Source organism: Cheilinus undulatus, linkage group 19, assembly GCF_018320785.1.
Source record: "Cheilinus undulatus linkage group 19, ASM1832078v1, whole genome shotgun sequence".
NCBI lineage: Eukaryota > Metazoa > Chordata > Actinopteri > Labriformes > Labridae > Cheilinus > Cheilinus undulatus.
Window position 1 is genome coordinate 33198595 of NC_054883.1, and position 27015 is coordinate 33225609.

General features: G+C 39.5%; 1 protein-coding gene across 5 annotated transcripts in view; it reads left to right on the forward strand.

Annotated features, from left to right (window-relative positions):
• Positions 1-1249: 1249 nt before the first annotated feature.
• The window catches only part of LOC121527042 (MAP7 domain-containing protein 2-like), a 47988-nt gene continuing 22222 nt past the window's right edge, over positions 1250-27015 (forward strand). For 2 of the 5 annotated variants that reach the window (XM_041813716.1, XM_041813717.1), the window contains exons 1-6: positions 1250-1350; positions 2569-2652; positions 4935-4988; positions 7590-7750; positions 18997-19147; positions 26188-26277. In XM_041813716.1, coding sequence (XP_041669650.1) covers positions 1314-1350; positions 2569-2652; positions 4935-4988; positions 7590-7750; positions 18997-19147; positions 26188-26277 — 577 coding nt within the window. In that variant the 5' untranslated portion in view covers positions 1250-1313. Of the gene's footprint in view, positions 1351-2568; positions 2653-4934; positions 4989-7589; positions 7751-18730; positions 19148-26187; positions 26278-27015 lie in introns of those variants that run through there. The other 3 variants (XM_041813719.1, XM_041813720.1, XM_041813718.1) reach the window with 2 other exon arrangements.

A 27015-nucleotide genomic window follows, 5' to 3' on the forward strand; every position in this document is an offset into this window, starting at 1 on the left:
AAAAGCAAGATTGTCAAGAGTTTGATTTTTCTTTGTAACTGACCTTTTCTTTCTTCATTCTTGTTAAAACATTTTTTGTAAGAAACAATGCCATAATTTGGACATTTTAAATCTCTGACTTTATAAATTATTTTAAGTTTTAATTTATGAGTATGACCATTTATCTCATACAGTGAGCTTTACATCACAATTTCTAATTGATATCTCTTAAATTAGACTTTTTATTTGATTATTTTCACCCAAGATAAAACTCTTAAGAAAATCTCAAATTTTCTAACTGGCCGCAGTGGGCTTCCGCAAGTCTGTATCTGTATAAATAGTAGCAGGGAAATTTTAAAAAGTAGCTCAAATTATAATGATACGGATTAAACATGGTGATTAAGTTGATGAATTTCTTCCACTCAGTAAATGATCCTGATTGTTTTCATGCTCGCTGACTTCCAGTGAAATAAACAGTAGAGTTATTTATAGATCTGCCATCTGACATGACTCAGTAGACTGCTCTGTGTGTTTCTGCGTGCTGACCCATATTGTTTGTTAAATTGATGACGTAATGCGCCGCTGGGGCTCGGATTGTGCCTGGCACGTGCGCTCCAACACGAGCCAGGCATCGTCGCCAAAAAAGGCACGTGAGGGTTTAGATAGTGGTTTATGACGACTTTAAACGACATCAGTACAGTTTGGTGGTAATATGAAGACATGAACGTTTATTATGCTGTATTTCCTACCATTTGATGCTCCGCCGAGCATTGCTTCTTATGCAGAAGATAGGCGACGAATAACGGTGGGCGTGTGTGGTGAATTTCGGCGCATTAATATTTAAATTAGCCAACTGTGATACGGTCAAGGTGACACTTTGCATTTTTACTGTAAGGTACCCCAAATAAACTTATTAGTGTTCAACTTTATAGGTAAATCACTTCGCTTGAATAGATTAAAATGATGGCGTTTAATATTCACAGTAAAGATCATTGTTTTTTTGTGTGTGTCTTTTACAGTATCTTCTTAAGGTAAGAGAAACGTAGATCCGAACGTTTACACTTCCACATAATTCAAACATGGCTTCAGTATTTTCGTTAGCTCGTTTTATATTAGCAAATGAACCTTTATTTATACATTTAAGCTAGCTTTAAGGCATATGAAAGACCACCCTCCCCTCCCCTTTCCTTCTCCATAGGCTCCTCACTCCTAGCATCATATTTTCCTCCGTATTTTCCTGAGTCATTGTGTTGCACCGGGCAGTCTCCGGTGGGTCTCAACGGTTTTCTGACTCCTGTCACTGGTCTCTGGTGAAATTTTCGACGACCTTTGAGATGACTGAGGTGGCCTCAAGCTGCACTGAGATGACAGGTGAGGAAAATACACACTTATTTCTACATTGACATAAATACACACGAAGAAAAAGGGCGTTAAATATCCCTAATAAGCCAAAAATATCAATACATGTGCCATATTTGTGTTCTTACAAAAAGTCGTTAGTAAAATAGTTCCCCCTTAGAATAGCTTTTGTACAGTAATATCCATTTTATTTATGACTTGATGTTGCTATAATATGCTTTATATTTGATATGTTTTTATTTCTAACAGAACTGGCAGAGAAGGTTTTTGCAACCTTATTTGGTCTATGGGGAGAAATACAATGCAATGCAATGCAAAAAAGACAATATTTGGAAAGCATTTGCATCTCGGGTTTTTAAAGTTAATGTTAAAAGCATAATTTTACGTGCAATATAGATGTCAGGAGTTTAAGGGCATGCCATCTCCATATGTTGGAAAATGTTAAAATCTAGAAAAAAATGTGCATATGCATACAGTCTTTCTGATTAATAGGAAAATTTGGATCTCTGGACTAAATCTTAGTAAATGTACTGTAAGTTGTTGGCATGTATATAAAAGATAAGCACGAACGCATATGGATGCTAATTTTACGGTCTTACATAATATTTTTCCCTATATCACTGCCTATTTTGTCCCAGAGATAGACAGCCTTACTGCCACATGCTCCATAATTAGCCTTTCCCACTTAAATGCTTATTATCAGCTTTGTTTTTCATTTGTCATCACCAAAAAGACGGTATTACCGCCTTTTGAACCTGACGTATATTTGCAAGTGATGTAATCTTCAGAGAGGATTCAGCCAAGTAGAAGAACTCTGGGGATACTTGAGATTTAGCCTGGATTTGCATGTATTTGCATATCTAATGGCATAATATGAGTGAGCAGAAGTGGTTGAGAAGAGCAGCCGTCTCCTCCTGGACGGTGGTCCATAGTTCTCCTAGGGCTGCTTTTATTTCAGCTTGACATATTGAGGAAAAACATTACGGAGAGAGAGCTGAGAGTGACACTCAAGGGTCCCACACTGATAGCTTAAACTGACGCCTGACCCCAAAGGCGAAATGGTGATTGACAGGAGATTTATTGCATTTACACGCCATGACTGCCAGTACTGGAGCCTCTTCTGTATTGATAAATGCAGGCGTCACGTTCTCCATTTAATATTTTCAGCTGTATTTGCCTTTTGGCCAGCTGTGGCATGAATCATGTCTGACTGCTCTCTCCCAAACACAGCGCTGGCCCCTCCTCCGTCAACGCTGATCACCAGTAGGAATGCTTCTCCTTGTCGATCACCATCCAATCACAGGAGCCCTAAAGGTAAGTTTCTAATCACATTTCAAACGCTTTGATGTGCTTCCAGTATCCTCATAATCTGGGACAGACAAAAAAAAGAAAATATGACAGCCAGAAGATGAAGACAGCACAGACCGAGTGAAGATGCTGCAGCTGAATATGGTGTTTGATTTCTATTTTGGTCCATCTTATAGTTATGATCTTGACTTATCTTTTTGTTCTTCTATTCACTACTGAATCCCCTGGAGTTTTGAGAAACTATTTTCATTTACATGAAACATTTTAGTTGACATGAAAAATCCACGTGTATCAATCCTGATCTCCATGACATCAAAATCACACAGGATTAATGCATGCACACTGGCTAACACATTAAAAACAAAACAAGAGGGCATTGGTTTAGCAGGTGCCCATATACAGAGACTATTGTCCTCAACGCTGTGGTCATGGGATTCACTCCCAGTCTTAGCGCATGTTTGGTGCATGTCTTCCCTCACTTTCTCACTATTTTTCCTGTGACTCTTCAGCTGTCCTATCAAAATAAAGACAAAAAGACCCCCAAAAATAATATAAAAAAAACCGAGAATATACAATATGAAAGGCGGCACTATTCTGTAAGGCTTTGGTTTCAAACCTGTGGTCAGAGTGAATTTATCTTAAGGGCTATATTGTTTTGAGGTGGGGTGGTGGCAGGGGCTTAAATGAAAAAAGGTTGGGAACCAGTGCTGTAAGGTACTTGTACTTTACTTGACTGTTATCATTTTATACAACATTATGCTTCTCAGCGTTCCTGCAGATCCTTTAAAAGTCTTAAATATTCTTAAATTGCACAATTGAAGTTAGCACCTTTCTGTGCAGAGCCAAGGAGTTTGCATGTTCTCCCTGTGCATGCATGGTTCTCTGGTACTCTGGCTTTCTCCCACCGTATTTAAATGCTAGGTTAGTTGGTGACTCTAAATTGGTAGCGTAGGTGTGAGTGTGCTACTGGTTACTTGACTGGCAGCAAGTCCGGGGTGTGCCCCACCTCCCCTCCAGTTACAGCTGGGATAGGCTCCGACTACCCCAAACGGGAGAGGCTACCAGGTTGCCCACTCAAAAATTGCCCATGATCATAATGGTGAGTTTCACAATATTTTGAGTAGAGGAAGAAATGTCACAAACCCTAAAAGAAAAAAAAGGATTTGCTGTTTCTCCAAGCTCATGAAAATTAGTCCTTTAACAGATACACAGGAACAACTGCCTTTATTCAGATTGGACAGCTGAAGAGTGACAGGTAACACTGAGAGAGAGAGAGCAGGGGGAAGACATACACCAATCAGCAATGAGACCAGGAGTCTATCCTAGGACCAGTGTGAAGAGGAGCACAGCCTCGTACATGGGCACCTGCTCGACCCACTGAGTTTAACCGGCTCCCAGTGTGATTAAAATCTTGTTGTGATCTTATAGATCAGGATTCATACCTGCAAAGTGAACCTTAACCAAAAAATGTTCAGGTTACTTGTTCCCATTGGTAGATTTGATTTGCAGCCAGCAAGATAGCAACATGCATGATGACAGACAGACACCACAGAGAGAAGCAAAAATATTTATAACCTGCAAAAACATGATAAAAATGATCAAAATGATAAAATTACTCAAGATTTAACTAATCAGGGCATACAGGAGAGGGAAACATCAATAACAATGATAAATTACTATCCTCTTGAATTAAGCAAGATTGAAAATGAATTAAGGACTTAGATATACATAAATAAACATGTATTTGAAGAGTGTTGCTGCAACTTTTTTAGTTCAGTGATAGCTGCAGTAACAAAGCTGTTTCTGTACTGCCCTGTTCTGCACCTTGGGACTAAAACCCACCATCCAGGAAGAAGCTGAAAAGCACTGTGAAAAGGAATTGGTATCTCTGTTTGAGATATCTGTTGTGACTGTCTAGTATAGAGGGATGTTAGGTGGAGCTATGACTCACCAGTCAGCCAAATGGACCGCTGAACTATCTGCTCTAAAGAGAATTTTTATCTTTTTGGATGTGTGGCCAACTTTGCTCAACCTCCTTGCATATGTATCAATAAAACACTGACTGTGATTGCTTTTATTTTTTAATCATGCTCACATGCTTTCACTTGAATACAGATTTTATTGCAGGATTTCTGACTGTCGTTGGGTATTTCTTTCGTTTTAAATAAGTACTGACTGAAGCTAAGGATTTAAATTCTTTTTTTAAATAAACTAAATATAAAAAGGTGACTTCATCCAACCCAAAGGAAGCTGAACTAATAGTTTATTTTTTATCCGCCTGTTTCAAGGTTCTCGACATCATTTAGTAAAAGAGCGACAGGACGACAGAGAGAAGTCACAAGGTAGGACGAACTCTCCAGCTGGTGGAGCTCTGTGTGGTCTGTCCTGTTCATCTGTCACTGACACACAGCCATGCACACACATGCTTTTTATGCAGTGTGAGTGGGGGCGTACTCATTTATGGTGAAGGAAGCAGTCAGATCCTTTATGATTAACACAATGGATGTTTGCTTTGATTCGAACTGATGTAGTGAAAATACATATCTTTTTTGGGAGAAAAACTTGCACTTCTGAATGTTAAAACCATTAAATAAAGGTCCAATTATTGCTCTTGTTGATCCTAACTGTACCACACCATCCTCATCAGTAGACTGAGTTTGCTCAGTTGCCATGGAAACATGCATGTCCACTGAAAGGCTGCCTGGATCATGAAAACATTGACATTCCTATCGAAGAAAAATTCAAACTGCTTACAGGGCTCATGTAAGATTTTTTCACACTCAGACCTTTTCTGGAGTAAATGTTTACATTTACACCTGCAGTAAAGACACTATTTCATAACAGATGGTTCAAGGATTTAACATCATTTGCCAAAATCCACAAGTATTTCTCATTTATGCTGATTTCCTTGCTTTTAGAGCAGTGAGTACAGGAGTAATTTTCAATCTTCATAGTTTTAGTTCAGTTTTAGCCCAGTTTTAGTGGGCTAAAGCCACAACATTTTATTCTTTACTTTAAGTCACAACATTTATTCTCATTGAATAAATTATTCAGCCAAACTGTAAAATTGATAGAAATGTCTATCACTATTAATGCACTATCAGTACTTCAATTTATTTTAAATACACTGATGGAAATACTGACTTACCTTACATGCACAATGCGAGAATGTCACTGATTTGTAAACATTCATCAGTACGGTAACATTGTAGTAACATTTTAGTCTCCTTTTAGTCTCCTTGGTGAAAACCAAACTTTTCAACAGAGTTTTCCTCATCTAATATCTATTATCTATTTTAGCTGGTCTTAGTTTTATATTACTCATGGAAAAAGGTAGTAATTTTTTAGCTTTAGTCAATAAAAATTATCACTGATCTTGAGGAATACAATGCAAACAATAGGCCATTAAAAACAGTTATAGAATAATTCTAATCATAAATATGAATATGCCATAACAACTACCAACAGTAGTAGAATAAGGCTCAGTTTGTGTAAAATATAAAGTAAAAATAGTTCATGTAAGACTGTTTCACAGGCTTAAAAAACCCTCAGAAGCCTGTTGTTAATCGACCCTATGTCAAGTTCCACCCTCTGTGGTTGCACTGAATAAGTTAGACAAAATTGCTTTTATTTACATTAAATTGATTGGATTCTTTTATAAATGTGAACTCGGTGAAAGAATAAAAAGGAAATGAGGAAAACTCAAAATTTAAAAACTTGTTAAAGATGTTTTAATTTTGTTTGCGTCTACAGAAAGATGTTTCTGTTAAACGTTGGACCAACGGGGTTTAATATGTAAAAACCATTCAGACAGATTTTGTGGAGTTGACCATCCAAGGGCCTCGTGGTGCTGTCTAATCTTAGCAAACTACACTGTTATAGTATTTTGATGTATTTCTTCTCCTGAGCCTATTAATGTAGTTTGACTAATCTTGTATACACACTGTACCTCTCCCATGTTACACTTAGTTCTTAATACTTAGAGATAAACAAAATGCCTTATACATTCTGATGTGCTTTACTAGACCAGCATTAATGTTACGTTTTAGTTGATGTCATTGTTAGTTAGCTAACATTACAGAACTGCAACATTATATTATGATACATTAGTATCATTAGTATGTTAAACATTACCTGAATATCACATACTGTCAGTATCAACAATGTTTTCTCTTACTGTCATATATATATATATATATATATATATATATTTTTTTTTTTTCTTTGTGACTGTTGATGGGTTGAATTGCCGGTGTGGTCATTCACAGAGTTTAATTCTAAGAAGGCAAGGATGGAAAATATTCCAGGATTATGATGAGGATATCTTTAGTTACTCTTGCAGACTCTTGGTGGTTAAGAGACCATTTAGAGTGTCACCCAAGGGTCAGTTGTCTAGGTTGTTTCCATCCATCTTTTAATACCAAGTTACTTTGCCTCTGTGTGTGTTTGTTTTATTTTGCATGAACATGAAATTGCCCTTATTTTTAATCCAGATCCTTAATCTTTCTACCAGTAAACTGGAACATGCACATCATTATAAAGAAGATGTCCTTTTAGTGCTCTCAGCTCTCAGATAGTGTGGAATCATGGGAGTTGTTGTCTTCACTGATACAGAGCAACAAAAAAATCTACCCAAGGGGGGCTAAGGCAGAGGTCATGTTTTATTTGTAAAAGGTCACACAATGCTTTTTTATTTGAATGAAAGTAGGAGGGACCTTCACTTAAAGGCATGCCCGTGTAAAATAGACTAATACCTTCATTAAGTTCCGTAGCATATAGGCTAATTCGTCCTATTTGGCTTTGCCATAGGAGTCAAAGTACATTTTTCTCAGATATTTAGTGCAGAAAAAGTATTAAATTCTCCTGCAGCACCTGTGCTTCAACACAGAATTTATGTTAAAGCATTTCAACAAATCCCCTGTGTGCTGTGCATATTTGTTCAGAGATATCAGAGCTGCTGCGGGATAAAGAGCGCCGTGTGCAGCAGCAGCTGGAGCGCTGTGCCGAGGAGCGAGGCAGGAAGATGGAGGAGCAGAAGAAGAAGGAGCAGAAACGCAGAGTGGCAGCTGAGGAGAAGAGACGGCAGAAGCAGGAGGCTGAGAAGGTCAGAGGACTCAGCACACTCATGTTTGAAAACACTGGGGAAACAGAAAAACATATTTGTTGTTAAAATCTCTTGAAGTACTGCATTGTAACTGCTGTGGCAAATATTCACAATCTGTTGGAAATGATCGGAAACAGAAAAAACGAAGACTTTTTTTTTAAAAATGCATTTTTCTAAGTGGTCATGAGGAGGAATTTTATATTACGTGTCCCTCTCTCTATAAATCCTTCATTGTTCCTCTTCTTAAACCAAAAGATAGTGGAAAAAAAGCCTTTGCACTTGTTTTCACTCTCTTCTTTCTCCTTTTTCTCTCTCTTTCGCTGAATTTATTCTGTGGATCCATAACAGAGTCTGTCTGTTTTTCGACTGAACTGGAGTTTAAATGAATACCAAGTAATTAATGCAGAAGCTGCAATGACTTTCCGTCAGCTGACTAATTGTGTGCATTCAAGTGTATCATGACAAGTTTAGCTGCTTTTCTGCATCAGACTTAAAGCTACAGTGCATTCACTCTGAGTTCACAGCTGCAGTCTGTCTCTCTTTTTTCATCCACCTGCAGAGCATGTATCTGCAGGATAAAAAGTGACTGCAGATCATCCACCTAATTATATGACTTGGCCCCCAAAAGACCCAGTGGATGGTTCCTACATGGATATGAATAAATCTTTTCTGCCTAGCTTTGACTAGACTTTAGAACAGACTGATTAAAATAAAAAGAAGGTTGTTACGCTATTGCTGTGGTCAAATGAGCTAGCCAGCTCCTTCTTTTTCTTCTCCTTTCTTCTATGGCATCCTGACTTTTTTTTAAGGTCCTGGCATGGCAATAGACAGTCTTAAATTACTAGTCTTGTATTGTTAAGTCCAGTGGACCAACCCACTGCATTAACTACAAAAACAAGCATAAAAAATGTAAATTTAAAAAGCATCTCTACTGCTTTAATATCAGCCAAAAATAAAATGTGCTCATTGCATTTTTGTTTTAATTTTATGTTGTTTGAAAAGGCAGTTTTACAAAATGTACCGAATCCTGAAATTTTTCACAGCAGAACCTTTTCTATTTTTTGTGCTTCTGTGCACAAGAGGTAACAGTTATAAGTCACTTTGCCTATGTGGATCTGCTCAGTCAGTCCTCCATACATACTTCCACGAGTGTCCATCCCTCTGATACCGTCAGCTCATATGTACACACTACTAGACCTGTCATGTAAACTTAGCACAAAAAATAAGGAAATTTGTGTTTGGTAGATTATTTCTTTGTTGTAACAATGCTTCTTGGCAATAAATCTTATACCGTTGGAAAGCCTGTTTATTTCCTTTTTAAATGGTGCCACGTTTTTAAGGATCATGCATTTGTGGGATGAGCAGCAGAGCTGAGTATGTGGGCTGCGCCCATGAAAAATTTACCAAATCTTCTCTGCCATTGCCAAAAGCTTATTTTGCTGTTGCTATTGACTCTTGTTTTGAGCTTCTGGTACCCCCAGGTGCTGCGAGGTGCCTGATTGGCACCTGACTGGCGGGCAACTTCAAGCTGGCATGAGGAGGGGGTGCCAGGCTGTTGTGGCTGCGTATCGTTCTTCCATACGCTACTGAGGTTTCTGTTTGTTATATGAATACATTTTTAAATTGCCGATATGTCCTGTTTCTTCAAACTTCAATCATCCAATCCACCAAACACTAAACAAGAGTCAATGGCAGAATAAGCTGTTTGGCATTGGCAGAGAAGATTTGGCAAATTTTTCATGGGCTCAACCCACATACTCAGCTCTGCTGCTCATCCCACAAATGCATGATCCTTACAAATGTGGCACCATTTAAAAGTGTAATAAACAGGCTTTCCAATGGTAAAAGATTTATTGCCAGGAAGCATTGTTACTACGAAGAAATAATCTACCAAACACAAATTTCCTTACTTTTTGTGCTAAGTTTATATACATATGCTCTGTGCAGAACTTTAGGTATGTTTGGACCAAAAACTGAGGCTAAAGTAAGGCATGGATGTGGTCAGTAAGCTGCCTGAGGGCACCATCAGATGAGAAGGATGAATGACAACCCTGGTCGTGCTCTGGGTGTACTTGCATATTACTGGGGGCATGGGAAAATAAAGAGAACAAAGTACAAAAACCTTTTCAACAGAGTATGGGGTGGATATGGCAAGTAAGCATGGGCTAGTGGCAGACCCCCCCCAACACTTTATGTTTGAATATGTCTGCTTTCTAGACCAACAGCATGTCTGACTGAGAGAAAATTCCCTGATTTTTAGACATATCAGTGCTGTACTGAGTCACATGCATACCTTAATATAACTGTTTTTGATTGTGCTCTGGCTTCATATGTTACTATAATAGGGACATCGGTAGCTCAGTGATTGGGCACCCATACTAGCTAGTGAGGGTCTGAGAAAATTGAACAAATATTCATTCAAGGATTTAAGAAATCTTAGACATCTCCTTCCTGTTTAATTCATAATTCATTCTGTCTATATTGTATTCCTTTGACCATCCTCCAGGCTGAATCTGTTGGATGTAAGACTCCTTTGTTCCTGGTTAATGCCTTTTAGATCATAAATAAATCTCATCATTGCATGAGTCATGAGTGGGCATCACTTGGCCGAGCAGAACCATTGACTCACATTATTATAAACTCTTTGTGTGCATCAGTTGTCCTTTGTGTTTGAGCAATAACTGCATCAGCTTTGGGTGTCACATAAATTATTAGTACTTGTAGGAACAGTTAGCAGCACATGAAGGGTTAACGAGCCGGTGACAGTCTGATCCACAGAGAGTTCCCCGTTTACCGCTGTGGGTGGGGGGGTGGGGGTCACTGTTTTTTATTGATTTAAGGGCTGTTTGCATGCTAACAGCCCCTCCCCCTCTCTTCCCTCCACACACTCATATACATAACTTAATGGCATAATGATTGCTTAGTCTCATAGGGCGATGACATCACCGCCAGCATATCATGTAGCGTTTACTGGAACAGTCAATGCTCGCTGTGCAGTGACAAGCACATATTTCACCACTGAACAGGAAAAGATGTCAGACAGGATCAATACCTTTTTATAGAGAGAAAAACGGAAGAATAAACACAGGATTTAAGCCTGCTTTTAATTTAGTAAGCTACTTTATCAGTCTTAGATTTTTTTAACTGTAATAGTTGAGTATACAAAATATAAGAAAGTTAAAATTGCCTTTTACTGCATAGACTTTCTGAAAGCATTCCTTTTAACAAACATAAAAAATAGAGAAGGTTTTAAATTTAAATTTTTATGTAAATAAAATACGAATATATTCAATAAGCTTGTTTATGTTAGTGGTTATGCTTGCTTTACTATTATGTTGATTGAGTTTGGAGGTAGTCTTCTGCATTTCCTTTAGTTTTAATATCTGATTTGCCTAGACAACATAAAGATGAAATTCAACAAACATTGAATTATATCAGATTTATTTAGTCCCCTTTTTGTCCCAAATGGACCATTATATTGAATTTTTAAATAAACACATGCACATTAAAGGCAGAAAGCTAACCTTTGAAACTGCCAGTCATCTACTAGAAAACAGGCATGCTTTTTTATCTTGCTTACACTTAAGCAAAGTGGGGGTTGATGATAACTAGACAGATAAAAAAAATGCAAGAAATACATCTGACAATTATACATATAGTAATGTGCATAAGGTTTAGGCATGCTGGGTGATAAGGATTTGTCACAGGGCCATTGTGCAACAATCTGGGGCTGAAGGGGGCAGAATCGATCTGACACATGTTGGCACACTGTACATGTGTCACTCAAAAGCCAAGGTCGAACTCAATGGCATGAGGTAACATGCCCAAAGACTGCCAGCTGGAAGCTTACTTCCTGCTTGTTTTTTGTTTTGTTTTTTTTTCATTGGGGCAGGGAGCATAAGAAAGTCATTCCTGCTGTTTTCATTGTGATTTGAAAGGTTGTCTGACAGTCAACAAGGGGAAAAATACCCCAAAGTTGAGGATTCTGATTGTGATTCTGCTCTCACTGTGGAACTGTGAGCAGTAATTCAATCAAAACGTCAATCATGTCAGAAATTCATCTGACCAGTTGGGAGCAGCTAGTCGGACAGTTGTTGGATTGTGGACTGCCATTGTATCCCCCTGTATAATGCACGTCAAACTGTGCCTGATCCAACTGTAAGTAAACGGGACTTCCAAGGGAGTTATGCAACACAAAAACCGTGTCTGAAAAGAATAAAATTTGCACAGCTTACGCCTGGCTTTACTCCGGCCTAAAGGTGTGGACTTTGTTATTTTTTCAACAGATTATTTGCCTATCATCTGGGTAATATACAAAGACATCCAGAGCACTTCCGTGGTTTGTTTCAACCCTTCTTCCTGCCCGATGGTGATGCCTTACTTCAGCCTCAATCTCTGGCCAAAACATGCCTCAAAATTCCCAAAGCTTCTACAAGCAGAGAGAGAGAGAGAGAGAGGCAGAGAGAGAGAGAGAGAGGGAGAGGCAGCATACAGCGATGGGGGATTGAATGAGAAGGATTGCTCAAACAGAGCAGTGATACACAGAGACAAGATGTTGTTTCCTGATCGTTTCACAGCTGATACACTCAAAATAAGTGAAAAATACACCAACACACCTGCACAGTCATGAAGGAAGATTCTGGATTTTGTTTGACTGATGATGAAGACTCTCTCCTCCCTCTGTGTGTCTCTCTGCTCCAACCTTCTGTCACAGCCTTCATGCCTGCTAACTTTTGAATTCACTGGTCAGCTGGTCAAAACATTTTATTGAGTCTCATAAACATCTCATAAAGATGCATGCGGTAACGCTGGTGTCTGTTACAAACAGACAGGGAGCAGAGGGGTGAGAGAGTGATGTCTCCTGGTCCATGGAATTTTCCCTTTACATCCTGACCTGCAGACTGAGGACAGTCTCACTCTTACAAACACTGACACGCATTAAATGACCTAAATAAGGGAACAAAATCACTGCAGACACTTCCTGTTTTATAAATGATCATTCAGAGGAAATATTTGATTTTAGGTAGGCCTTTTAGAAGTTTTTTTAGGAAAATTATTTCATCTTGCCTTTTATGACTATAAGCAGTGTGTCATACTTTGGTATTTGTCTACTTTTTAGTGAACCTTTCTTTCATGCACATCGGAAAAAAAACTAAATTCTCCAATTTTGGACGTCCAGGAGATCATTTTTGTTATGTGGCATCAAAATGTGACAATATTGTTTGGTTTTGACTAGCATTGTAATAAAATTCTAAATTCTGCTGTTGTCACAACTCTAGTACTTACAAAAAAAAGGACTGAGGTATTAATTTCTTTTTGGCAAACAGTTTTTTGTAAGAGACAAGATGAATCTGTTGTATCACCATGGATTATCTATTTTTCTGCACTTTATTTTATAATGTACTTTATTCTACACTGTTCCCTGCTAAAATCAGTAGTGCTATTGTTGGACAGATTCAGCCATAATCCTGTCTGACAGAAAATGACTGCAGCACCCAGCAGTCTTTGATCTGTATCTCTATTTCATCCATATCTCTCTCCACCTCGCATCTCTCCTCTCTCTCTTTTAAAAAAATCTCTCTTCTTCACTCCTTGCCACCACCATCCCCCCTGTCCTGTCCCGTTGTCTTCCCTCTCTCATGCAGTCTGCGCGTGACTCTGCATGCACCTTCAGCAAACACACCCACAGTGCTGATGTGAGGTATTTCTATTCCTCATGTATAGACAGTATATTTTGGAGCAGTGTATCAGCTTTAGTGTGTAGGTTAGATATAAAACTGCTTTAAAAAGCAGAGCATTAATGTGGTTGACTGACGTATGGGCTGTGGTTGTAAATAGAAAGCAGAAAGAGAAAAACAGATGAGCCAAGGATAAAGATAGTCATCTCTGAATTGCATCCTAGATTTTGCAAGCAATATCTGCACGAGAACATTGATACCTATACCAATGTTCTGCCTTTACTATGTGGAAAATGGCACAAAAATGCAGTATGGATGCCAACAAGACACACAATTTTAAAAAAGCAATATTCTAAAATGAACTATATGCAAACAAAATTTGTGCATTATTGTGCACTTGTGTATTGCTAAAAGTTGTGTGCCAACAATGCTTAAAAAGGTCCTTTTCCATCACATAAAACTGGTAAATATCTCAGTAGTCATTGTTGTATATCATCTGTTCAAGAAAAATCAATATATTTTCAAATGCGACATAGGGTAAGATGTTAAGTTATAACAGGTCTAATGCTGTTTACAGTAATGGACCACAGTACCATTTATTTGAACTGTTAAGTTTCAATCAGGAAACGTTCATTTATGTATTTGATTTAGGATCATTTATATGATTCATAAAAATCTAATGATCTTGATGTCTATTTGATAACTCAGCAGCAACTGTATAGAAGTCCTAGACACCCAATATTTTGCAATTTTTTGTTTTTAATTAACAAAAATTGCAGGCCAACTCCTGCACATTGTCTTAATTGCTCAAATACATTAATAACATATGAAAAAATAAGTGGAACTGAAAGGAGGGAGGGTTTCTCACTCTTCTCCCTCTCTTTTCACCACTAAGAAAGTCAGTGGCTGGCTCAGTTAGGGCTCCACAGCATCAACCTTGAAGTAAAAAAAACTCAACCGACAATCAGAGCATAAGGCATTAGAAAAGTGTGGTCCAGCTGCACAACCTGCTGGAGGAAAGGATGCTGTAGTTTTAGCAATCCATGTAATGTTGACTGGAAGAATGAGGATCTTCTTAATGACTCATTTGTCATTGTGCTGCAGCATGCAGTCTGTAGCAACAAACTCAGAACGTTAAACATCAGACTGATATCTGGTACATCTTGTCCAGCAAAAAATGTATTATTAAGACTTTTTCCTCTTGCCTGCTGTGAACAGTAAAGTAGGATATAAATATAGGATAGAAATGATTTTTGTGTGTGTTTGCAGGCTGTCAGAAACATTAGCCACCATTAAACTAACATTGTAATTGTTGTGACAGTGTTTTGTGTTGTAGAAGGTGGTGTGTCCTTTTTTTTTTTTTACAGTGTTACAGTTGACACCATAACACCTGCAGCAAACACTGTCACTACTTCTTAATTTAGAAGCTGCAAAACTCAGTGTCTTACATACATGTAAGACTCATGCCAGAAATGTGTTTTCCATTCACCCTTCTTTTAATGATTATCTGCTACCAATATTTAGTTTTTGAATCACAACGATCCAGTATTATATATAGCTACAAGGTCCTTGAAAATTGTGGTTATTATTCCTAGGCTGTTATCTTTTTCAGTATTCCTTATTCAGTATGATCATAATAGAGGCATTGGATTTCAGAAATTGGCTTTAACTCTGTAATAGCTCATAAGGTTTCCTTCAATATCTGCTATTAATAAAAACATGAATTATGTATAGACACTGTGCAGTTACTGTATAAATTCAACACATATTGATGGTATAAAGAAAAGAGGCCACTGGATTTATCTCTTCTTAGATAAAGAGCTGCATATTAATAAAAACCTGAATTTAAAGCAGCTAATGAAAGATTTAGTTACACTGTTCACTCATACCACACTCCTAGACCAAAACATATGCTTTGGATACATGAAAGTATATCAAATAACACCATAAAATCAGGATACCATATTCTATATTTCATACCATATTCATATCCATGTAAAACAACATCTTTAACATGTGCTACAGGATCTGCAGTAGTTGTACAGTTGTAGTAACTTTCAACTGGCAGCGTAGGGCCCACATCCAGCACTCCACCTCACTCAGTGTGACCCCCCCCCCCCCGGACAATTTAAGATACCAATAAAATATGAACTTGAAGAAAATGAAAGATAAAATCAGCCATGAAAATATAAAAATATAAACATTTATCTTATAATATTTGATAACTGGTATATGTTTGGTTCTTTGAAATATAATTAGTTACAATTGTCTGCAATTTTTTCTGTAAAACTTTTTTCATCCATTACTGTATGCACTTGTGAAAATGAATACACAAAAGACAAAATTTTTTTTAAAAAAGATATTAAAATTACAAGTAACCATTATGTTCACTGCATGGAAAAGCAACTTCTAATTTATTAATTCTGTCTTAATCCCATTCAATTAAAATTTTGTTTTGCACTTGAGTTTAAAAATAGAAATCAGTAATTACTCATTCGGGTGATTAATGGGAAACACTACTTTCTCAAAATCATTTCAACATAATTCTGCATCTGGAGGTATTGATAAAAGTCTTTTTTCTCTAACATACAGTGCCTCCCATGGATGCTTTACCCTTTTTTGGATTTTTGGAACTCGATCATGGTCGATGTTATTTGGCTTTTTGACCAAAAAAAGGACAAAAAATTTCTCAAAGTGAAAACAGATTTCTACAAAGTGATGTCAAATAAATAAAATATGTAATATGAAATATGTGACTGCATAAATATTCACCCCCTTTAAAGAGACTGACCTAGATCAACAGAGGTCCGGTTCATTGGTGCTAGTAGTCTCAAAATGAACGAAATAGGGATCACCTGAGTGCAATGAATGTGTCTCAAGTGATTTTATTGTAAAGACGCCTGTGTCTGGAAGGCCCAGTCACTGGTTAATCAGTATCCCTGGCTACCATTACACCAATAAGACAAAAGAGCACCCCAAGCAACACAGAGAAAAAGTTATTGAAAAGTATAAGTCAGGGGATGGATGCAACAACATTTCCAAGGCTCTGAACAGCTCCCAGAGTTCAGTTAAATCCATTATCGAGAAATGGAAGGAATATGGCACATGTATAAATCTGCCTAGAGCAGGCCGTCCTCACAAACTTAATGAGCATGCAAGAAGGAGACCAGTGAGAGAGGCCACCTATGACTACTCTGAAGGAGCTACAAGCTTCAGCAGCTGAGATGGGAGAGACTCTGCATGCAACAACTGTTGGCAGGGTTCTTCACCAGTCACAGCTTTATGGGAAAGTGGCAAAGAGAGTTCACCAAAAGGCATGTGGGAGACTCCATGGTCAAGTGGAAGAGATGAGACCAAAATGATTTTTGGCCATCAGAAAAAAACGCTATGTTTGGCGGACCCCAAACACTGCACATCACCACAAACTGTGTAGCACGGTGGTGGCAGCATCATGCTGTGGGGATGCTTCTCTGCAGATGCCCCTGGAAGGCTTGTAGAGAAAAAAATGGATGCAGCAAAATATAGGAAAATCTTGGAGGACCATCTTATTCAGTCTGCAAGAGAACTACGACTTGGGAGAAGACTTATTTTCCATCAAGACAATGACCTGAAGCACACAGAGAAAGCTACACAGAAATGGTTTAAAGACAACAAGGGGAATGTTCTGGAGTGGCCGAGTCAAAGCCCAGACCTCAATCCAACAGAGATTTTGTGACTGGACTTAAAAAGGGCTGTTCATGCTTGATCTAAGTGCATCCTGACAGAGCTTGAGCAGTTTAGTAAAGAAAAAATGGAGTCCATATGTTTGAGCCTGATTAAGACCTATCCACACGGACGCAGTGCTGAGACAAATGTGCATCTACTAATTACTGACATCAAGGGGGTGAATGTTTATGCAGTCACTTATTTTACATTACATATTTTAATTTAAGTGACATTAATTTGTTGAAATCTGTTTTCACTTTGACATTAAAGACATTCTTTTGTAACCTGACATGCCAGATGGATTTGTTTCACACATCCATCTGGGAAAGCTTCAATAGGAAACGTTTGAGAAAAGGCAGAGGATTTGAAATAAACTCAGAGTGTGATTGGATGAACGTTCTGTCTGTCACATCTCTACAGGCCACAAAACATGTGACGTAGCCGCTATTGAGCTGCATGTGTGCAGCTAGTGAGGAATAACGCGAAACATGGCAACTATAGACATTTCAGTACATAACTTTTGTCGTTTTTTTAAAGGAAAACAACTCACTGCTGTTCTTTGTTCTTCTTTTAACAAAGAAATGTCGTCAAGTTTTGATAAAACTGGCACTATAGCAGAATCCACGTTAATCTCTTCCTCCATAACGGCACCAGCTCTTGCTGCTGCTTGTTTACGTCACGACTACGCTGCGCCTGAAAGTACTGCCCCTCATCGCTGATTGGTCCTGTCGCTTTCTAACCGGGCCCAAACGGTTCAATTGGGAGCTTTGCAAGATGGATTCACCAGTGAGAAACAAGGAAACGTGCTTTGCAAGGTTAATTCTTTTGTATTTTTTTCAGAAAAGCCAAATTATATTGACCATGATTGACTTAGAATCAATAAAAGGGTAAGACAACCAAGGGGGTGAATACTTTTAAAAGGAACTGTATGTTTTTTAAAACTAAGCAGGTCACCTTCTTTCATTATGCAGCATAGATCTGTTCTCCCTTTAGCTGCCCACTCCTTGAATCTAACATGTTTTCTCGCTGTAAATTCTGAAATATAAGCACAGCATTTAAGCATTGCAATATCTTTCTCTAGTTTCTTATAACAGCTGTCCATATTTTAGAGTCTGTTAATCTCATGGGTTATCAAATGCATTTGTATGACTTTGTGGAAGAGTAATTTCTTATTAGTGAAGGCATTTTGGGTCAAAAACCCTACATTTTTTTATCTTAAAATTATGTTTTTGAAATACAAAGGCTATTCAGAGTGCTTTACAAAGACAAAGAAGGACATTTGAAACAAATAGATATGAATGAAAAAAAATCAATGAAATCAGAGAAATAGCAAAGAAAATGGAGATGAAACCAATCAAGCCAGTATCAGTATCCAGTCCTCCCACTCAGTGTTCGTGTGGAGGCATGGTCCCTGGTGTATGAGTGAGTATTCATGCATGTAGGTGGGGGTGGTGACGGGCTGCATTTGGCTTCTTCCTGTCTGATTAAACTGCTTCGTGAAACAGAGCCTGTCGTTAGGGAGAGAGAGGGAGATCGAGGAAGATAGAGCGAGAGAGAGGGAGGGTGGGGTTAACAATTGCGAGGTGAGCAAGAGAGAGAGAAAGAGAGTCAGAGCCACCTAGAGGGAGCGGCAGACAGAGAGAGTAGGAGAGAGAGAGCTGCTGTGTTATGTATCACTGAGCGATCGAGTGCTGGTGACCGCCGGCAGACTCATCACAGAGGACGGAGGGGCGAGGCTGCTGCGCCGTGGATGCAGTAACCATGGCGCAACCATCTCCCTGTGCATCGCCTGGCGTCCGTCGCCGTAGTGATGGCTCAGTGAGAGAATGTCTCTTCTTCCCTGTTTCTGAACGCAACGAACAGGAGCGGCTGGAGGCCCTGGTACGCCGGAGAGCCGGGGGCGCCGAGAGACGAGGAGGAGGAGGTGGTGGAGGCGGAGGGGGGGAGGCCCGAGACCACCTGGATAACAGGCCCAAACGCTGGACGTGGGGAGGACCGCCTGACGGAGTGGAGGGTGAGTACAAGGGGATGGGAAAGAGATGATGTCACTGGTTGGTTTGTTTAAAATGCAGACCAGAGTAGAGCAAATGGGTGGATACTGAAGGGGGCTGGGAGGTCTGGAGGTCAGAGGGAAGAGACAGAGGGGGGGATGGTGGGATGAAAGGGTGGCAAAGACAAAGGTGGCTGATGGGGGAGAGCAGGTGAAATAAGGATAAAGACAGGGAGGTGGGAGGAGGAGGAGGAGGAGAAGTGATTAAGGTATAGAGGAGAAGGGCAGCGGGGGGAAAAGGGTGTGGAGGCTGCAATGCAGGAGCTGCTCAGCACTTCGTCTGTGAACCTCATCAGGGTGAGAGGAGCTGTATTTACAGTCACGTATGTAATCAGGTGTGGGTGTCAACTGATGGTTTGGACTGTAAAAGTGCCACAGGTGTGTGTTTATGTCGGTGTCATTGCTCTGTTGTTTTATTTCTGAGCTGGGAGGTCTCATTCCCAGAGGAGCAGGAGTTACACATCAACCTTGAATGCACCAAGGCCACTCACATAAACACAGAAAAACTGCGACATGAGGCGGTTCACTCTGCCAGCATCCATCTCTTTTTAATTTACTCCTTTTCTCTGTCGTATCACATCATCTCTGAGATATTTCAGGCCGGTGGGAGGCCACAGCGCCACCAGCCAGGCTCCAGATCCTGTGGTGCATTCATAACGCCATCAATTATTCACAGCACCCATCAGGCCTGGCGGTTCTGGCACTGACATGGGATCAGCGCCTCGTCTGGCTCCGGCCGGGCTGACTGGCAGAGATGCTGTTTTAGGATCGGTTGGGCCGAGCAGAACGCTCACTGCAGCAGAAAAGGCAGCATCTCATCTTACAGCACCACTCGATTAAAGGACAGACTCTCACTAAAGACGCAGAAGTGTGTGTATGTGTGAGAGTGCTGCGTATTTTTCTCTGGTTCTGAGTGGTCCGGTTAGAACCCTACGCAGCTGCTTTTCCTGACAAAATGTTCTGTCCATCATGGCAGTTGTTTCTCCTCTCAGGGACGAAACACAGCTGTCTCATTCATGTTTGCATGTTTTATGCTCTGAAGACCCAGAGGAATTTGGAGGAAATGGATTATCAAATAATAAGCTGTCCTTTAGACTATAAATCAGCCAGCTATAAAAGACTGCTTCATGACTAGTAGTGCATTATGATGGAAACTGACAGCATGAACATGATGGAACACTAAAACTACAGCTTTACCAAGTAATACACTAAAGTCAGGGTGCTGATTGTGTCGTAGTTGTGTCCATGTGCCCCATCTCCAGAGTTTGTTGTCCTAAAATAGGGCAGCCTAGGTTCAAATATGGCCTTGACTCCTTTCCCATGTGCTGTTCCCATCTCTCTCTCCTCAGATTCTGACTCTTCCACCACCCTATTCACTAAATCAATAATATTCAGGCTTTGTTGATTGCTTATGTCATACCTAGATCAAGCCAAATCTGAAGGGATACCCTCCATATTCATTACCTTGCCAAACAGCATTTTTAACAATAGCTACAGCATCTTTCATTTTTGTGTAGTTTTAGTAATAATGTTTGGATGTAGAAAATCTCAAAGTACAATTAGACCTGCTTCAAGGCACATTATGTGTGAATCAATCAATTAAAAGCATAAGAAGCCCAAAACCAAATCTTACATCAATAAATAATACTGTAAAATCAACCGAGGTTTATATCTATAGTTTAAAGTGCTTCATATGCAGATTCAACCAAATTCAAACCATCAACCTGGAGCTTTACTTTTAATCAAATTGAAAATCCTGAAGGTTTCAAAGACACCATATCTATATGAAAATAGTATGAAAATATGGACCTTAAAGTTAGTAGAGTTAAAAAAACAATATCTCAGATATTTGCATTTGACTAATTGTGTCGCTAAAGGTGACTGGGGATACCCAAGTGCCAGCTGCCAGCCAAATAGCCAACTACTCACTTGATTACAGCTGGCTACATTTAAAATTCTTTGACCAACAAGTCGAAAACTGCTTTCCCTGTACATTTAAGATCGATTTCAACAGCATATGGACGTAGAAGAAAGTCGTTAAAAATGTCTCTTTGCAACTGAAACGTGAAATTTATTTCCTTAATTTGGGATATTTCTCATTGGCTGTTATCAAGGTTTGTGACTTAGCTTTCAAACCCAAATCTTTCTTTAGCTTAAAGAGTAACTAAACCTCAGAGTTTCAGCTGAGGTTCATCTACCCTAACCTTGCAAAGCAGATGGATTTGCCTGTTTCCATGTTTCTTGCTGGCAAATCCATCTTGCAAAGCTCTCATTTGAACAGTTTGGACCCGGTTAGAAAGTGACAACACCAATCAGCTTCGAGGAGCAGTACTTTCGGTCGCAGCAGAGTCGTGACATAAGCAAGCAGCGAGAAGAGGCCAGTGCAATTATGGCAGAAGAGATTAGTATGGATGCTGCTAAAGCACCAGATTTATCAGAACTTCACGACATTTCTTCGTCAAAAAAGAACAAAGAACAGCAATGAGTTGTTTTCTTTTCAAAAACAACAAACGTTATGTACTGAAATGTCTACAGTCACCATGGTTCGCGTTATACAGCTTTCTATGGAGTTTACTCATCGGTAGGGGGGCAGTCAGTTTGGGCATGGGGCTACGACGTCACGTGTTTTGTTGCTCTGATTGGCCCATAAAGATGTGACAGACAGAACGTTCATCCAGTCACCCTCTGAGTTTTTTTTTCAAACACTCTGCCCTTTTCAAATGCCGTCTATGGAAGGTTTTCCAGATGGATGTGTCAGGTTACATCTACCCTAGAATTAAAAAAATATGCCTTCTGAATGTCATAGAAAGGGCTTGGTGGGAGGGGGGGTTAGACATGGCCATCCCCCTTCCTATTGTCCCTGATCAGCCGCAACATTATTTAGTCTATGCTGCTTTTTAGATATAAATACTAGTCATAATGTCAGAACCGTTCAGAACGTAGGTTTATGGATGAAAAAAAAGTAGTCTGAGAGTTTGGACACTCTGAAAGTCTTTAAAGCTGTAAACAGAATTCTCCCTTGCAACTCGTCTCTTACATTAACTCGCTCAGTTTTAAACAGACCCTTGCAACTGTTTGAGCATTACATTGCATGATCATGCATGATCTAGCCTGAATTTTTGAAGAATTAGTTAAAGGGATACTTCAACATTTTGGCAAATTCGCCCATTGCCGTAATTCCTAGTCGGTGCAAGCTGTTTCTAGATCTGGGGGGGACCGATGTACCAGCTGCGTAGCTAACTTTATGGAAGCAGACGTTTTTTTTTTTGCTTTGCCTCATGGCTGCTGCACTGTGTCACTCCACCAAGTGGTTTACTCAAGAAATAGTTCTGAGTATTTTCTTCATGTGTCTTAATGTTACATAATTGTACGCTATTATTTAATAGCGTGGTGAATGTGCAGGTCACAACTTGTCCACAAGAGTGTTTTGGAGTTGTTGGATTGTGTATTCGATGAGTTTGATGAAGGAAAGCAAAAAATACTGTCTGCTTCCATAGCGTTAGCTGTACAGCTGGCATATCGGTCCCCCCAGATCTAGAAACAGCTTGCACCGACAACTAATGGAAAAGAACCTATTACTAAGACTATAGGAATTATGGCAATGGGCGAATTTGCCAAAATGTTGAAGTATTCCTTTAATAACTCCATGTCAGGGACGTTGACACTTGTTTCACTGAGAGCCACATAGATCCATCCATTCAGCTATTTTCCTTTGATTATTTGCGGATGGGTCAAGGTAACAAACAAAGGACTATAGGCTATAGTTCCTAGTTTTGACACCCCTGCTTTATGTTGTCCCATTTCAAAAATAAATTCCCACCATTAATCCTGGCCTAAATATTCACCAGATTGCAGGGAATTAAGTGTTGGATGCTCCAAATTTCCTGAAGGAGGGCCCCCTTGTGCCTCTCTTTGTTTAATGAAGAAGGGGGGCAAGCAGCCAGACTTCCTTAACTGGTTAATTTTTTTCTGTTCAGGCTAACTACTCCATATGTCTGTAGAAAGCCTTCAGAGTTTTCCCCCTTTTATGAGGACATCAAATTGCTGTTGATGGTAAAAGTGAGCCATCTGCAAGCAGAGCCATGGGGACAGGGCTGTCATGTACCAGGATGTTTTGGTTGCTAGCATCTTTGGCTTTGTTCTGCTGCATTCTTTAGTGGTTTACTCTGGGTGGAATAAACACAGATGAATATTTATATCATTCAAAACACTTCACAGTGTATGTACTTCCTAAACATTATCTGCACAGGAAGGATGTAGTTTTCCTTATGTGTAGCGTTTTTTATAAGACAGGGATTATTAGTGAGAAAAGAAATCCAAACTGAATAATTCTGAAGTTCATGCAGTATTAATGAAAGTACTTGTATCCTTAAAAACACTAAAAGCTTGATTTTCCATGTTTGAAGAGAGAGATGTCAGTTGTTCTGGGATTAATCCAGATTGAAAGTTACTAGAGATGCCTGGATTGTTCAAGAACTGAAGAACTGATCATTATTGACAGATTTTCATTAAAAATTCATGATTGGTAGATTGGAACTGATTCCTCTAATCAACAGTCATCAGAACTGATCACCTGTGGTTAAAACTCCACAGTAAGAAGCACTGTTTGTGTGCTTTAGTGTAGTTATGTCAGTTTATTGAATTTCCTGACAAAAGCAAACCAGGACTGTAAAACAGATTTAAACAAAATTTAGTACCTTCAAGTGATGACTTGGATGATCTCTGTCACTTTGCTGCCGCTGCTGCAGGTCAGTGGTCCTTCTCTTGAACATATATCTGTAAAATTCTGCCACCAGGGGGCTCTCAATCAAAGCAGTAAATTGATATGAAAAGCAGAGACCAGCGTTGCTCAGCTCTTATCTCCACAGCTTTATTCTTATTTTGACTGAGGACTATTCAGTAAAACAGGAGTTTATTTCCTGAACAGTAAACTGTTTGGGTTTCATTGTTTAAGTCCACATAATCAGGGAGAAATCCTTTAAACAGTGCCCTTTCAAGTTCGCAATGCTACTTGCAAAATATTTTGGGATCATGAGCAGCGCAAACTCGAAAGACCTCTTTTAACAATTTTCTTCTTTCATTATGAGAAATTGAATTATGCAATTTAAAGTTTGACTTATTTTGTTCATCAATTCACCATACAGAGAAGACCCAGTCTCCACCCAGCCTTGTGGGGTACGTTGAGGAAAGTAGGGAGAAGTTCAACATAAAGCTGGGGGTACGCTGTGCAATTTCCAAATGACTCAGACATGAATTTGAATTTACACTGACTTTTTGCATGATTGTGTGGTGTTTGTCGTGCAATGCACAAGGGGAAATTTCAGCTGGCAACTGCCCAACCACGGACCAATCAGCTGCTTCCAACTGGTTGGATGGATTTCTGACATGTTTGATATTTTGGTCATATGACTGCACACTCTTACACAGTGAGAGTGGGGCCATGAGTGGAATCCTCAACTTTGGGGCATTTTTCCTTAAAAAACTGCTGGATAACATCTTTATTCACCATAAAGCAGGAACCCCCCCCCCAGTAATGAAAGAACTAAACAAGTGGGAAATAGGCCAAGCTGCAAACCTCCAGCTGACACAAATTGTGATTCTATGTGTGTGTGTGTGCGTGAGACAGATGGAGAAAGCAGTTTTGCAGCTATTTTAATTGTAAAAATAGACAATAGATCTGACTTCAGCCTCTATGTATCAGCCCAAATTACACAGGCACCACACCGTTATCATACGACACGCCTAAATTGCAGCCCCCTGGTATTTCACTGCCAGCCAAGGCCTCAGGACTTATTCTACTCCAAGCTGCTACTACAGCAGCCAAAGTGGACAAAACAGCTGTTCTTTTAGGAGAACATTCCACCAGCTGTGGCAGGCTGTTTCAGGAATAGATCAGCGGCGTAAAGGTGTGTCCACACATCTGGCCGCCAGTGTGGGTTTGTTCATAGTAAAATATATGTCATATACAATTTAGGCCCGCAATGTGAGCACAGGATAGAGTCGACTGGAAATGACAAAATGTACACCTTACAGGGTTGAGGTTGGGCGAATGAACTGGCAACTGTTTGCAGCCACCATAACATGGCTTTCCATATTACAATTATAAAAAATGAAGAGTATCTCTGGTTATGAGAACTGTTGAAAATATTTTAGGTAATGTAGAAACTCAACTAAAATATATCACAGTAACAGCCATTTCAGAATTGCATTGCTGTGTGTGAAGTTTTTTGTTCAGCTCTGTTGAACAGAAGATGTAAAAGCACGTTGTTGCCTGAATCAGGACGACTTTTATGCTCCTCCTGCCATCTGCAGGAGGTCCCTGTACACTACAGAGCTAAGTAGGCTGACAAACAGCTAAACCAGGTGCTTTAACAAAACACCAAGTATGATGGCTCTCATCTGTTCTCACTATTAGATGATGGCAAAAAAAAGAGATCTGGGCACCCTATAAACTACTTAAAGAAGATTAAATCCTAGTTGTTATTGATGCTTTTCTTCATTTATTTTTTCTTGCACCACATTGAGATTGATCAGTCATGATGGGGAGAATGTGTCTCCAGCTGTTGGATGCATTAAGATGCAATCTTGTAAGACATGTAAGGTCTTGGCATTTTTGGTGATCTTTGCTTTTCTCGGTCCTATCATCACTTTGAAGTTTGTTTTCAAGGCCAAGTGCTGAAGTTTTCAGATTCTACCCAATGGATATTTTGCAGATTTATTTTTAGATGTGTCCTCAGTTTTCTTTTGAATCTGCAGCCTCACAGCTTTCCTGCATGTTTCACTTTGTTGGTTAAAAGCTTACATGTTGCATCTTGAATCTTATTTTGTCTGACTGCCTGATTTAAGTTTCTGATAAGGCTCTTCTTGCTGGGATTATATTTCTTTACACTCTGTCTTATGTCCGTGTGGAAGGAGGTCGTCTGCTGTAGTGTGAGTGACCAGGCTGAGCGATGAGTGCTTGTGTAATGCTTTGCTTTCTCCGCTCTGCTTCACCTGCTGCCCAGGTAACCCTAAGACCCCGCCCTGCCATGCCATTGGCTCCGCACAGCCCAATGAGCTTCCTGCTGCTTCCAGTGCCAGCCAGTCCCGTAACGGTACAGATCACATGACTCTGTGTGTGCCTCACGCTCCTACAGCTCCCGTGCCGCCACTGCCTCACCTGCAGCCGTTCCTCCGTCTGCATGCTGCTGTTTACTGTCCTGCAGTGTGTTCATGAAGTGTGTGGTCTGTGTTTGGTGTTTGGTTGTCAAAATGTTTGTTGTTTTTTATATTATGTGTTTTATAACAGTGCAATCTCCATTATCTGATTAACTGATTGTATCAAGAAGTTCTAAAACTTCTGTGATATTTTTAAGTCAAAGACAACAAATAAATTGATCAATGATCAATTTAGTGCAGTGTTGGGAAAGCTTTATTATAGATTCTGCCTTTTTTCACCTTTTTCCACGTATATAATTCATGTTTTCTTTGCAAAGTGCTGATTATCCTGGATAAAGCTCCTTTATAGAGATTAAATCAAACAGCTTTATATGAATCACCAGCTCACTGATTTTTTTCTCCAAATTCTCACGTACAAATCATGTGACACAAATGCAGCTAATGAAGGTGGAAAAATACGATGAGATGGAGTATTTCCATAATGTTCTCCTCTGGAATATGAATATCTTGTGGAGCCACTGCCTTCCACTTCCCACCCACACTGAGAGAAATAACACACATGGATGCACACATATATACCACACCCTTATCACAACAAAGAGCTGCTCCACTTCCCGTTTTCCTGGCTCTCGGCTGTGTTTAGTGATGCACACATTTCACTCTCAGCAGGGAGT